Source organism: Adiantum capillus-veneris, chromosome 3 (assembly GCF_014529385.1).
Source record: "Adiantum capillus-veneris isolate H3 chromosome 3, ASM1452938v2, whole genome shotgun sequence".
Classification (NCBI taxonomy): Eukaryota; Viridiplantae; Streptophyta; class Polypodiopsida; order Polypodiales; family Pteridaceae; genus Adiantum; species Adiantum capillus-veneris.
Window position 1 is genome coordinate 26,123,516 of NC_140933.1, and position 14,480 is coordinate 26,137,995.

At 40.3% G+C, this 14,480-nt stretch overlaps 1 protein-coding gene across 1 annotated transcript; it reads right to left on the bottom strand.

Annotated features, from left to right (window-relative positions):
- Window positions 1-11,776: 11,776 nt before the first annotated feature.
- LOC147460635 (uncharacterized) lies at window positions 11,777-13,989 on the bottom strand. The gene is made up of 2 exons (XM_086508284.1): window positions 13,795-13,989; window positions 11,777-12,861 (listed from the first exon to the last, which is right to left on the bottom strand). Exons 1-2 carry the CDS (start codon window positions 13,873-13,875, stop codon window positions 12,190-12,192), a joined length of 753 nt encoding a protein of 250 aa, XP_086364410.1. The 5' UTR covers window positions 13,876-13,989; the 3' UTR covers window positions 11,777-12,189.
- Window positions 13,990-14,480: the final 491 nt, after the last annotated feature.

The window sequence follows — 14,480 nt, forward strand, 5'->3', positions numbered from 1 at the left end:
GTACAAGACAGAAAGTAGGATCCTTGTGTAGGGCCGCAGGTGCTCTTGTGAATAGAATCAAATACCTTGGATTCTTGTTCAATGAGCTCAGCCTCCACTTTGGGTGGTCTTGATCTGTGCCTTCTTCTTGCATGTCTTTGTACAGCCTCTCTTTGACTTGGAGAAACTCCACCTTTATCAAAGGATAGGGTAGGGATTGTTGGTTCCATTGCGCATTGATTTGATTGGGAGTGATTTGAGTAACTTTGACGGAGTGAAGAAGTCTCAACTCCCAATCCATCGCTGCCTTCCACTCCTCATCTATCTCTTGTGTAATCTTTTCCTTCAGCGCATCTTCCTCAGCCTTTGATAGCTGGACCATTGGCACTGTATCCATTTTTGTTATTTGTACTTGAAATTCCTCCTTGCAACCTAGCTCTTCTGCTGGCCATGTCTCCATCTAAGTGAATGAAACTGAGGGAATATCTATCTGTGGCGGTTTTGAAGTGCCTGCCTCTTCTTGAGTTTCTCGCCATCCATCTCTTAACACTTGGGCTCGGCTATTTCTTTCAACAGCTTGTCTTCTTGTTGCACTCGCATCAAAGCCAAGTCTCTGCACTAAGACTGCTCCAGTTTAATCTCTAGCTCGAGGTCTTTATTCTTTTTCTCTAATGCTTTGTAAACCTCATATGTTTCTTTCATCGAGGCTAGTGCGGGATTTTATCATGCTTGCCGCAAGAAAGTTGCATGATTATTTATTCTTTGCTCTGAGTATTTCAGGGAGGCATTTTTTGCATCTAATTGTACCTAATTCTTCTAAACTAACACAGTTGTAGTTAGAAGTTCGTTGGTAACTTCTGTCAGCTATTCATCTTTTGCTTTGCAAGCATCTGACAACTTTGTAAGTAGGTCACCTAATTCCTCCATTTCCTTTTGTTGTTTATCTCTTGCTAGCTGATGTTGTTCCGCTTTAGCTTTCAATTCCTAAACTTGCCTTTGTAGATCGGTGATGACATTTAATTTGTCGGCTAACTCTCCTTGGAGAACGTCAATCACCATCTCGAGTTCTTTAGCCTTTGTGCTAGGCTAAGTGCTACCGAGCGGAGTCTTTCTCTCATGTCTTGCATTTGCTTGGCATACTCGTTGACTTGCAGGATCACTTCATCATTTGATTGCCAATCTTCATTTCTAGCTAGCTACCTATATGTTTCTGCAGTCTCTTGTGTATCTTTTGGCTGTATCATGGTGGCTAGTTGTTGTTGCCCTTGAGGCTGTGGCTGATCTTCTTCTGTTGTGTCATCCTAAGGCTTCATGGATGCCTCGGCCTTTTCTTGCTGTGTTGAGGTAGAAGGTGTTTCCTCAGACTCTTTTTCTCGTGTTTTCTCAAATTTTGTGTTGTCCTCTGGTGCAAGACTCGGTGCCTTTTTGGCTCTTTGTCTTGCTCTTTTTGTTGCTCTTGTGTAGATTCAGCTGCCTGTTGTGCAGATTCAGGTTATTCTCTTTGTTCAGGCTCTATAGCCTTGGTGGGATCAGGTTATGTGGCTTTACTTACTGGTGAAGGTGGTGGGCTTGGCATGGGGTGATCATGCTATTCTGAAACAGTTGAAGAAGGTCATGGAGATATATCACCTTGATCATGATGTGCTTCTCCTTGTGCAGTTTCTTCCTCTACTTGCTTTTGCTGCTCCGTCACCTCTTTAGCTTTTTGTTTCGCTTCTTGGGCTTCTCTCAGCTTCAAAGCTTATGCTTCCTAATACATTTTTCCAGTAACTTTGTGGGGTCTTCCGCTTGTTTCCTGGCATGGTGCTTTGTTCTTGCCCCTTTGAGTTCAATAAGTACCCACTTTGCCGGGTCCTTGCCTTGTGCTTGGTGGCTATGTTCATAAGAGTGCTTTTATCTTTCAAACCTGGCCTATTTCTATACCGGTTCCTCTTGATGTGCTACCACGTCTTTTCTCTTCATTTCTTCAATCCGTGCTCTTCTTTCCTCATTATCAGAGCTTTCACTACTATGCCATTCTGGCGAGCTCTCAGCAGACTCTTCGTCAGACTTGTATGTTCTCTTGGCAGATCTTGTAGCTCAAGGGGAAGGTTGTGCTGACACTATCCAAGTGTTCTGATCTGGGGCAGGCGGCAATTTGTCGTCCATGCCGATAGCATGGTAGGCAATCCTGGTTAGAACCTCTGGTGCTCCCAGATATGTTATTTTTCACTACTTCTTTGTCCCCTTGAATGTGGACAAAACATATTGTGCATGGTCAATTGGTTGCCTAGTTGTTGATTTGAGAACTTGTGTAAAGGTTGTGGCAACCGCATGATTGGGTGTTGTATACCTTGGCGGTCTCTTGGCAAGGAAGTGGAAGTACTGGTGGTACAATCTTGGGGGCTCTTCCACCTATTTTTGGATATGGTCAGCAAATGTGGCAGCGGCGGTTCCTTGGTGAAAGTTTTTGTTGTCTTTCTATCTTTTGCCCTCATTGTCATTCCTTCTGTTGGCAGTCTTAGAGCTTCTGCCACTATCTCTTTTGTTATCACCACTTCGACTTTGTTCGCTTGCTGGTCAGAGATTTGGGCGGTTCCATCTTCTTTGATCATGGACAAGAGCTCATAATCTTTTTGGAAGTCCACTCCACATGTCTCTTGTTCATAAAACTCTTTAAGTCCCAGCCTTTTGTTGGCTTCTTTGGTCTCGGGCTTTGTGGCAACATCATAAACTTCTTTTTGTAGAAGTTGCAGTTCTACCTGATGTCCTTCTTTGCTCTTGAATATTCCTGTGAACATTGTTGAAGTTGTTCCTTTGACAGGTAGGTTGCTTTGGCAGTTTTAACTGAACTGGGGTCCAGTTGATATGGTGGTAGCTCCTGTAGCTTCTCCTCTTGCGAGAGATTTTTCTTGGATTTCTTTGCAGCTTGCATGGCTCTTGTTGAGTGAATAGAGTGTCAAAGTTAGTAAATTTGACAGATTTTTCTCTAAAATGTCCTTCAATCCGAAATGCTGACAAATTGAGTCCAGTTTGCTTCAAATCAATTTTTGAACATGCATAGATGCATAAAAACATGTAAAGGTCAAATTCATGAAGTCAAAACAAAAAATTGTCTCAAAAATAAATAATCGTGATTATTTACAGTTCACTAATTTTTTCAACCTTTTGCAGATTTGACATTATAGGCTTGAAGTATATACCAAATACATACTTTAAGTGAAATATGGGCTCATTTGAGTGCACATGATGAAAATGGTGCCAGATTTAGGTTTTAGGTCTCTGAAACAGTAGATGTAAAGAAATTTTGAGATTTTCAGGTCCAAATTTATTCAAACTTGGCTAATGGACTTAGGACATCATGTACTTTGGATCTATGATGGCAAAATTGCACATTTCTCTCATCTTGGCCAAAAAGTAAATAATCGCGATTATTAACTTTTTCATCAAAGTGAACCTTTTTTTGGTGCAACTTGGCTCTAGGCATGGTATAGACCCTGTGTATATGGTATGAGGTGATTTGGATCAAAAGGTGTGGCTCATAACTCAAAAATTGTCTTGCAAGGACTTCTTTGCGTTTTTTGGCAATTTCCCAATTTATAGTTGATGAATTTGGCTCATACTTGAAATTTGGCATGTAATAGGTGTGTACACGTGATAGGTGAGGTGATGATACGATTTTCAAACCAAAATAGTGCAAAAGTAAATAATCACAATTATTTATAGCAGTCAATATTTTCTTATAAAACTTAGAAATTTTGACCTAAACACATTCTATACACCTAAAACAAGTCCTAAATTGAATTTGGTAAGATTTGGTCTTGTCGGCATCACTTTGTGCTTTGTCGACCCTGAAATCGCTGATTTTTGTGACTACATGGCCTATAGAGTTGGTTAGTCACTTTTGAGGCTATGGACTTGTCCGCAACATAGTCGTGAAGCAACTCATCAAATTTTGGCCCATCTGGAGTCGGTTTGACCTCTATGTCGATTTTGACGCTTTGTAGCCTTTGAGCCGTTTTTTGCTTTTTGAGGGCTTTTCTTGATTGATTTTATGAAACCAATCATATACATTGTGTATCGACCTCGTATGCAAGCTGTCTGTGGAGTTAGAATGCAATTCTGGCATCTGCCAAAAACCTAGCTTTTCTACTTGGGATCCCCTCGACCCTTGCTGAATGGTCAATTGTTGATATAGAAGTGTTCTATTATATTGGGACATGCTACAATTCAAATCTCATCCGATTTGGTTGAGCTGACAGGCCGCTATGGTCGATTTTTGATCGTAGGTCTTCATGCACTGCTAGGATTCTAGGGTTTTCTCTAGGGGTTTAGACTAGCTACCGGCCGTACAAAATGGATCATTGATGAGTAAAGAACTTACCTCTCATGTCTCGCGTGAAACGGTGCTGAAAACATGTGACTGTGGGCTCCGAGAAATACGCTCGAAGAGGGTAGCTCTCTCTCCAAAGGCAACAAGTGGAAATGAGGTGATTTTAGCCTACCTTGGGTATCTATACTCGGACTTCCCGAACCAACTTTTCCAAGATTCCCTTGTTAGTCCTACTATGCCATGAAATCTATGTTAGACTAAAAAACTTCCGCAATCAGATCCCTATAGCTCATTCTGCAAGAATTCTACAAAAGTAGGTCTGGCCGCCTAATTTAGGCTTTCCGCTTCCATCTACCAATTTGATTGAAATTTTTTGTGCTTATGCGCCTTGTCTTTTTTATCACCACCATGTCTTCAGTTTTTCCATCTGAGCTCCGTTGCTTTTTATTATTAATTTTTGACCTGTTTGTTAGAAAATTCAGAGAAAATAACAAAATGCGCTAAAAAAGCAAAGTGAAAATCCAATAATTAAAAAACACAACCTTGTTTTTTTTTGTTGGATTGCTCCATTTTTAAGTTTCAATATCTAGAAAAATGATAGAAAATGATGAAAAAAAACAAAAAATGACTATTTTTTTATGATTTTTTGATAGAATATACACTATTTACACTTATCGGGGAGATATTATCAATTAAATTTCCCCCTTTGATGAATTCTAAGGGTATTATTAGGTAATTTTGCAAAAAATATTAACATCAAACTTTTTTCCTCCCTCTTCAAACATTGCCCTTAATTATTTAGTACTCTTCCACCCCTCCTAGATTGCGTACTCCGGGACGACTGTGTGTATGGGTCGAACAATTGTATCTATGCATAGCCTTGGTTGGCTCTACCATGCTTTGAAGATTAATGCAGCTCAAACCATTATGTTGTGCAAGAGGTGGGTCTTGGGTGATTAACTCAAGGGTTTCTAATGTCAAGGCTTGCTGATGTTGTCTTCCAAAGAGAAAATCTTGTAGCTTGTGTGCTCTTTGCTTGATTGTGCCATCAGGATGCTTTAGCAAGCTAATTTTCTGAGCTTTTGGTATCAACAATGACTATTGTCGATCTTTTACCTGCCATTGGTATCTTGGTTTGGCTCGGTCAGAATGGTGTGGTTGAGGTTTTTGAGACTTAACTCTTCACTGCTTGATTGGTTTTCCAGTTTGCGGAGAAGATAAGTGCTCCTTTTTCTTCCAAATCCATTTTGTGTTAGGTTCCTTGCTTGGAGATACTCGTCTTTGTGTTTTGACCCTTGGAACCGTCTTTGGTATTGTCGATGATGGTTTGGGCACCCAGATTTGATTTGGCTTGTCCTTAAGTTGTGGTTTTGGTACCCAAATTTGCCTAACTCCTTGCATGCTACTTGTAGCATTTGCTTGATAAGATGGAGAAGATTTTTTACTTCGTGGTTTGCTCTGCTAGTAATTGTCTTTCCATTCCTCCTTGATTGGTGCAATTGGAACAATGAATTGTCCGCCTTTAGGTGATAGCTTGAGTTGATTTATATCCCAACCTAGTAGTGCCTTGTATGTCCGCATCCAGGAATTCCCAAAATCATTGTCTCATTTATGTGTTCATCTGGTAAGCATACAAACTGATGAGGACATGAACATCCATGTACTATCACATTCAAGTTGACTACTCCCAATGTTGGTGTTGGATTCTTGTTGCATCTGTTGTCAATGACTGACTTGTTGCTTTCTTGTACGTGGAATAACTGATTGCGTTTACTCTAGCTCCTGTATCGAGCAATGCATTTGTGATATGGTTGTTGAGTTGTACTTTGATGCGAAGGTCCATTCCATCTAACCATTCATCCTCTGTTGACACTGCATCTTTCTGCAATTCCCATTGTCGGTCATCTATTTCCAGTGTGTTGATATAAATAGGTATTTGTTGATTCTTGAGAGCAGCTTTCCTTTTGAGTACCCGAAGTCGAGCTTCCTCTTGGGCTTTATTAATAACCTGCTATATCTTCCTTTGCTTGGCTGCATGCATTCTTTCTAGCAATTCATTGGTTAGTGAAAACTTGTACTTCTTCAAACAACATCCACTAATCCAATTAGCCATTGGTTCACCATTTAGGGTGGACAACGTAACTACTCCACTTGGAGATACATCTTCAATGATAAACGGTCCATTTCCCTTTTTCTTAAATTTGGGAATGTGTTGCTTAAGGGAATAGATTAAAACTAGGTTCCCCTTTCTGAAGATTTTTGTAATTAGATGGGAATCAAAAAGCTGTTTTTATTTCTACTTTTGTGCATAGATGTGAGCTACAGTAGTTATTCTTTGCTCATCTAGCTTTTCTAAATCTTCAAGTCTTTCTGACAATTCATGTCCAGTCCACTCAAGGTCCTTAGCTACCCTTAGTGTCAGTAATAGAAATTCTATTGGCAATATGGGATCAAGACCATAAACAAGGTTTAAGGGTGTAGCATTTAAAGCCGTTTTGAATGAAACTCGATAAGCCCATAGAGCTGCATGGAGATTCGTTTCCCAGTATGTCCTTCCTGAACTAACCACTTTAATCAATAGCGAGCTAAGAATTTTATTCGTATGCTCAGCTTGTCCGTTTACTTGTGGGTGATAGGGAGCTGATTTGTTATGGATGACCATAAATTGATTAAGCAGATACTCAATTACCTCATTGAGGAAATGAGTTCCCCTATCACTGACAATTTCTATTGGCAGTCCATATCTTGTGAACACATACTCATATAAGAATGCGACAGTGGTTTTGGCATCATTCTTTTGAGTTGCTTAGTCAAATAATATGTAGCTACAATAATATATTGAGCTTGGGTTCTATAAGCAGGTGGCTGTATTGGTCCAACAAAGTCTGTACCCCATTTTGCGAAAGCTCTAGCTCCCATCATTGGTCTCAAGGGCATGCTATCTACGCGTGTTGGCATTTTTTCTTGTTGACAAGCATCACATCTCCGAACATATTCTTTGGCATCTGCAAAAAGTGTCGGCCACCATATGCCTGCCATTAAGATTGCTCTTGTGGTGGTCTCACTAGAAAAGTGACCTCCAGCCAATCTAGCATGTGCTTGTTCTATAATCGGAATATATTCGTCTTCATTTGCACAAAGACACAATTGTTGATCCTTACCTCTCCGATATAATTGGTTTCCAATAAGGCATAGTCTCTTGCTTCAGTTTCAATTGCTCTTTGATGGCGTATAATTAAGTGACTAGATAGTTACTCCAATGTTACATGAGGTATGGGTGTCTGTTTTTGACATTGAGGACAATCTTTTACGAAAGAGCGAACATCACTCCTCATAGTTGGCCAAAATACTCCAAATCTCAAAATCCTTTGTATAGTTTGGTCTTCCACAAAGTGAAATCCAACTATGGTAATATGTGCTTGACTTAGTTATTGAGTTTTCTCTTCAGGATTAATGCATAAGAGCAATATTCCATCTTGGTTTCTTTTGTATAGCCTACCAGCTAGTAGTTGATACATAGCCGATTGCTCAATTAATCCGATTATAATAGGAAGTGGTATTTGCGAATCCACTTGGGCTATGTTCATCAATGATACCATATTTTTCGAGCATCGAGGTATCATTTCCACGGAGAGTAGATATGCATCTAGTAGATCGTCATCTACTCCTTTAGATGATTCCCCTGAAACAATTCTAGACAAATGATCTACTCTTTGATGAGTGGTGCCCTATTTTACAACTACAATGAAATCAAATTCCAAAAGAATGATGAGCCATCTCACTATTCTTCATGTGCTGCATGGCTTCACTACAAGAGGTCACTTGAATTTCGGCGCCACATTACCAACGTCACTAACGGGCGTCAGTATATGTGTGTGTATTTATGGAGGGAACTAAGGTTTTTTTTAAAATTTGATTTTCAAATTTTTGACGCTTCTTCCGACGACAGCGCGAATTCACATACCGACGCCTGTTCCAACGGCTGTACCAATAGCTGTTCGACGACAGTTGTAAAAATCAAAACCGCGGGCTTTCTCTGTGCATTTATCTTAGTTCTTGCACGTTTTCTCAAGCTCTCCTCTTCCACATCTCTCACAGATCTGATGCGATACAAGCCATCGGAGGTGCTAATCTTGCTTGTGGGTTAGCGCATAACACTAAGGTAAGATTGTTTTCATGTTTACTTGTAGATTTAGGGTTTAGGGTTTAACTTTGTGTTTGTGTGCGTTTTTGCAGGTTCCAAGACTCTTACAATAACTTTCATTGCTCAAATAGGATAAATGTGAGTGCTCAAACCTTTAAATGCATATTAAGTTTATTTAAGTTACTTTGTATATTAAGAAAAGAAAATTTCATGCTTTAAACTTTCAATGCTTTAAAAGAAATTAGGATTTGTTATGTGAAATTTCATTTTAGATTATGCAAAAAATTTGTTTAAGTTTATGAAAAAATCTTGTTTTGAAGAAATTTTCTATTGAATTATGTTGTTTTTCAAATTATGCAGTTGATGGGGTTTATGTTTTAGGTTAAGTTTAGGTTATAAGTTAAGTTAAACTAAGTTAGGTTACATTAAGTTAAGCTACGTTGTTAGGTTAAGTTATATGTTAGGTTAGGTTATCTTATACGTTAGGTTAGATTAAGTTAAGCTACGTTAGGTTAAGTTATATTAGGTTAGGTTAGGTTAAGTTAGGTTAGGTTATCTTATATGTTAGATTAGGTTATCTTATATGTTAAGTTAGGTTAAGTTAATCTACATTAGGTTTAGCTACGTTAGGTTATGTTAGGTTAAGCTACATTAGGTTAAGTTAGGTTAACCTACGTTCGACAATACGGCAAGCCATAGAACTTATCCACAGCGCATATTAGAAACAACACAATGGCGATCCGTTCATCAATATGGCAAGCCATAGAGCTTACGCATAACACATATGCATTGTGGGCAAGCTCTATGGATTTCGTATTGCCAAAGGCTCGCCATTGTGTTGTTTATATGTCCGCGAGCGGTTTCCAAGTCCTGAAATAGCTAAGCGGCCCTCAAAATAACACCATAGCGAGTCGTTTGACAATACAGTAAGCCATAGATCTTGCATACAATGCATATGCATTGTGGGCAAGCCCCAATCGTACCTATCTAGGTATGCGATGCCTCCCTCACAGAAGCTCCTGATGTTGAGGTAAGTCAGAATGTGGGAACTATTGTGAGAATTTGTCCAAAACTTCTTGTGTTATCGGAGTATGTATGTGGCTTACAGAGGTTGTGGCAAAGAAGGGGTGGAGGATACAAGATCGACTTGCATGTACACAGTCTACAAAAGGTGATATGTGTTGAATATGTGCACGTATGAGGGATGAGGGAAATTGGCTATGCCTAACTAGATGATTGATGGCTGGAAAATCGTAGCTCCTTTACAAATTATATGCGAGGCTTGATGATGAAAGCAAGGGATTATAATCTCACATAACAGAGATGGGAAGAGGGGGTAGATGGTTTGTAAAGCATACATGCAACACCATGTTGTAAGGTAGGAAAAGGATCCACAATAACCTGATTTAAGGAGTCCTCCTACCTTGGGTTCAAGGCTGAAAATATGTGAATAAGCCACCATGTGTGTGTGTGTGTGTGTGTGTGTGTGTGTGTGTGTGTTGGCGGGGGGGGGGGGGGGTTGTGGATATGGGCACACATACACATTAACAGTACCCAAAATAGTCTGTGTGTGTGTGTGGTGGTGGTGTGTGTGTGTGTGGGGGGGGGGGGGCGGGGGGGGGCACATACACATTAACAGTACCCAAAATAGTCTATTGGCCATGTCTATGGCTATGAAGAGAGAAGGCTAGCTCATGCAAAGTGTAAGTACCCAAAAAACAGTCTTTCGGCCATGTCTATGGTTGTGAAGAGAAAAGGCTAGTTTGTGCAAAGTGTAAGTGGGGAGGATTTTGACAAAATTGCTTTTTTTTAACGCGCGTGCGCGTGCACACACAGACATTGACAACAAGATTCTTTTATGGCTTAGCCTTGATCCTATACTAATGAATGCAAAATTGGGCACGCCCTATTAGTCCTATAAAGCAATAGCCTTGCAAATGTTTCATGAAGAGAAACATGGAAATGCAAGCTCTAAGAAAGAGGAGGATTCCATGTTTCTAATCAAGTATTACATACAAGAGGAAATTTTATTTTACTTTTCTTGCTCTTTTCAAGAGTCTATTTGGTCGTTTCATGTCATGTCATGAAGTAGCTTCATCAAACACAAATTAGTAGAGTGACATCTGAATTTTGACCTTGTTTCATGGGCTTCCATGGGGAGCTAAAGCTTTATTAATCCTAGATAGTGGTTATTACATTTGCATGTGAAATTTGACCATCTCAAGCTCTTCTATGGGAGCTAGAGTCCAGTATTGCCAAACTTGAAATACTTGACACTGTAAGCACTTGTCACTATAATTGCGATTTTATGAGTAAAAGTGGAGATTTGAATAATGAAATGCTTGAGTTACAATGCATATATTTGTGCCACCGTCACAACAGGAGTGACAATTGTGACCCTTACTATGGCTGAAGCACTTGTAATTTTATATTTTTCGATAACCTCTAAAAAAATTGTTAAGATAAATTAATATTTCCTTGGGCCTTCATATGATATACTAAGCAATGGTGAGTCACCAAAAAACAACTAAGAGCTTACCGTCCACCACATGTCCCTCTCTCTCTCTCTCTCTCTCTCTCTCTCTCCTCCTGTCTGGAGGATGCATCATTCACTGGGACGGGGAGGATTCAAACAAATTATACTCATCATTTCCAAAACATGTCCTGAACAAAATACTTTGTACTTGTCAAACTTTCTTTTGTGCAGAAGGATGTTGCACCAAAGAACATTAGAGGGAATGCACTATTCATATTGATAGGGACAAGTTAAGGTTTACCCGGAAAGCGAAGTGACCCTTTCATAACCTAAGATTCGAAAATCAATACAATGCACAGAACATGCTAGAGGAAACATTAAAAGCACAACTCCTTACTAGCACACTTCATGTCAGTTACTAAGGAGCAATCAACTTAAGCTACCAAAACATCTTTTTTTTTTGTCTCTATAATGGTCATTGCCATTTGCACTTGTGTTGCAATTCAAACAAAATAATACCTTGCGTCCGAACTGATACGAATCATGTATGCATCCCTTTCACCCCTTCACCTTATATCGGCCCCCCTGGCCTCACTTCTTGCAAACAGCAACACAGAGAGGTAGACCAAAATCAGCACAACTTATGTCCTCTATAGCTCGCCATTGTTATGCAAAACACACATGCAATACAATGGCACGCAGGTGACTTTCCTCCATAACAAGGAATGCGTTAAAGAGACATGGCACTTCACAACCATCAGTGCCACCATTGAACTAACCAATGCTTCCAGTATGTAAAAACAGTCGCAACGATAAGTTTTTTAAAATTTGTTGAGGGACCCCATAAGTCATTGTTGGTCTAGAGTAAGGTGAGAAAAATCTGCACTTCAATTGAGATAAGGGGAAACCAGGAACTTACAACAGTGTCGTATAGTTGGATCATAAACGAAAATGGGCATCAACACAAAGATTTACATGATACAAGGCATCAGCCAGATAGGCATCATCGGGATACACAGCCAGAATCAGCCAGCAAGCAGAAATCCGCTACAGAGAGATCCATACCACATTCCACACGGCCTGCAAATTCCCTTGGACAAGTGAGCCTTTCATGCAAGATAATTTCAATGGCTCAAACAAAGCTAACCACCACACCGAAAGATTTACAGCCTGCCTCGCTTTAAGAGAATAGAGAGCCTATAAATTGACATACACCCGCAAAGATGGCCACATAAGCTGCACCTCCTTTTGGTCAATGACAAGCAAAGAATACTAAACTCAGCCCTCAACATCCTGTACACCCTTGGAACTGCTATATGCATCCCCTTCCTGAGGGGTTGACACGCTCAACTCCAGCTGCCCAACTTCCATTGCCGGAAACTCAAACTTCTCCTGTGTCAAAGGATTTAACTCGCCGTCTCTGAGCTCGTCATCCCTTACATCATCCCCATTATCCTGATACTCCGGTTTTACACGTCGCACTGGAACACTGACAGAGTAAACCGTCCCAAGGTCTGGATCTGCAGACACATTCAGGAGGACTCGATCTTGGGATTCAATTTCTACAAAATTCGCAAGGGCTCCCACGATGTTGCTCACAATCTTTCTCTTGGCGTTGTCATTGACAGAGCACCGATCAGATATGAGGATCATTTTAAGCCTCTGCTTAGCGATCTCGGCTGGAGAGCTTAGCTTCTTCTTCTTTGGAAACAAGACTCTCCAAGCAAGAGAAAGCCGTTCCAAAATATTCAGGTCATCTTCATCCTTGGTGATATGCCCTTCCTCACCAGCTCGATAACTAAAGGAAGACCTTCGGTCATTCAGCAAGGCCCTCAATTGAAAATTTCGCTGAGAATATGAGCTTGAGTGCGAGCTTCCAGAAGGTTGTAAATTTGACCTGGTGGTTCCAACCTTCTGCAAGTCCCTATGGACAAGAATGCACTCGCAACCCTGAACAGGAGGACATTGTACAAGCACAAAAATGCTCAGATCTTTCTACCTTAATACACAAAGGTATTGAAGAAAGATTAAATACTCTGATTTTCTTCCTTCACTAACTTATGAATTAAAAAATGAAGTGCATAATAAATGTGCATGTGAATGCAAGCGCTCCAAGATTCCAGGAACATTGATTAGTCAGACTAGACAAGTCCAGGTAGGATACCCCAAATTATAATTTAACAAAAGCCCATTATAGACTAATCCTAGTCAGCCAAAAGACTTCATAGACACTGGGATCATGCATAGGGTCGACTGGATACAATGCCGTGAGAAAATGTGAAAGACTGAAAGCCACTAGCACAATCACATATGATAGCAATACCAAATAGCAAGCTAATGATCGTGAAAATTTCTTTGAGCCTGACAGGCTCTTGATTGATTATGCAGATTCCTTTCAGCCCGACAGGCTCAAGCATCTGCCATACTGGTTATACTGGTCTGATGTCCAAAAATGTCAGCTTGATAGATCTTGAATCAAATGCAATGCCTCCCTTTCGGCTATCAGGCTTCACATTTTAATTTCTTCACTTCATTAGAATGGACTTGCTTCAACAACTTTAGCTGAAACACTGAGTATAGTCATAAGAGACAAATCAAAACAACTAAGCCCTACCAAACGATTGAAACACCTTCCAAGCGATTGACTGGATGCAAAACAACGTACGTGTGTGTGTGTGTGTGTGTGTGTGTGTGTGTGTGTGTGTGTGTGTGTGTGTGTTTTGGGGGCGGAGTTTGAGAGGGAGAGTACAAATGATGTAAATGACTCTCTCTCTCTCTCTCTCTCTCTCTCTCTCTCTCTCTCTCTCTCTCTCTCTCTCTCTCTCTCTCTCTCTCTCTCTCTGTGTGTGTGTGTGTGTGTGGGTGTGGGTGCCAGGCGCATACCTTGAGGGAGCCTGCGGAGAAAGGCAGGAGAGCACGAGAGGAAGAGCAGGACGAAGAGTTAAGCAAACGAAGATCACCCATCAAGCTTCCAACCCTACTGTACAAACCTCTCTTTCTCCGTTGTGCCTATGTGTGTGCGCGCGCGTGCGTGAGATAGAGGAAGGAGGAGAGAGTTCGACCCGATGAGTGTTGAGCTCAAATCCTGTTCTTCAAGAGGCAACCTTCCACAATTCCTTTCTATGGAAAATTTCAAATTTTTGAGCTAATTCTTACTAATTTTAAACGAATTTTGCTTGGGTGATAAAAATGTTATTGGAGTTTTCTCTTCTTATTCCAACAAGAAAGAGACCAAGAGGTAGAAGAGAATTTTAAGTGTCTTAAGAACAATCCCAAGACGACTCAAAGATCTATCTAACGAGAGAGAGAGAGAGAGAGAGAGAGAGAGAGAGAGAGAGAGAGAGAGAGAGATGCAAAGCTGACAAGGAGATATGTAAAACAAAAACATGGATTACCTCTACTATCTCAAATGAGATTCAGAAACTTGTTGAACTCTCTTTTTTACCGTCCGCTCTGACAAAACCCCAAATAATGCTTCCTTTATTTGTAAGTCTTGAGACCGACTCGATGGTCCTAATCTTTATCAACTTACACAGACACCAAAGGCGTTAAGTGGACACTTATGAGAA

What these genes read in the sequence shown, in the direction of transcription:
- LOC147460635 (XM_086508284.1), bottom strand. Translation starts at nt 13,875, where the DNA reads ATGGGTGATCTTCGTTTGCTTAACTCTTCGTCCTGCTCTTCCTCTCGT. An exon ending in TCTCCGCAGGCTCCCTCAAG is followed by an intron (nt 12,862 to 13,794) that starts GTATGCGCCTGG and finishes CCTCCTGTTCAG; the next exon opens with GGTTGCGAGTGCATTCTTGT.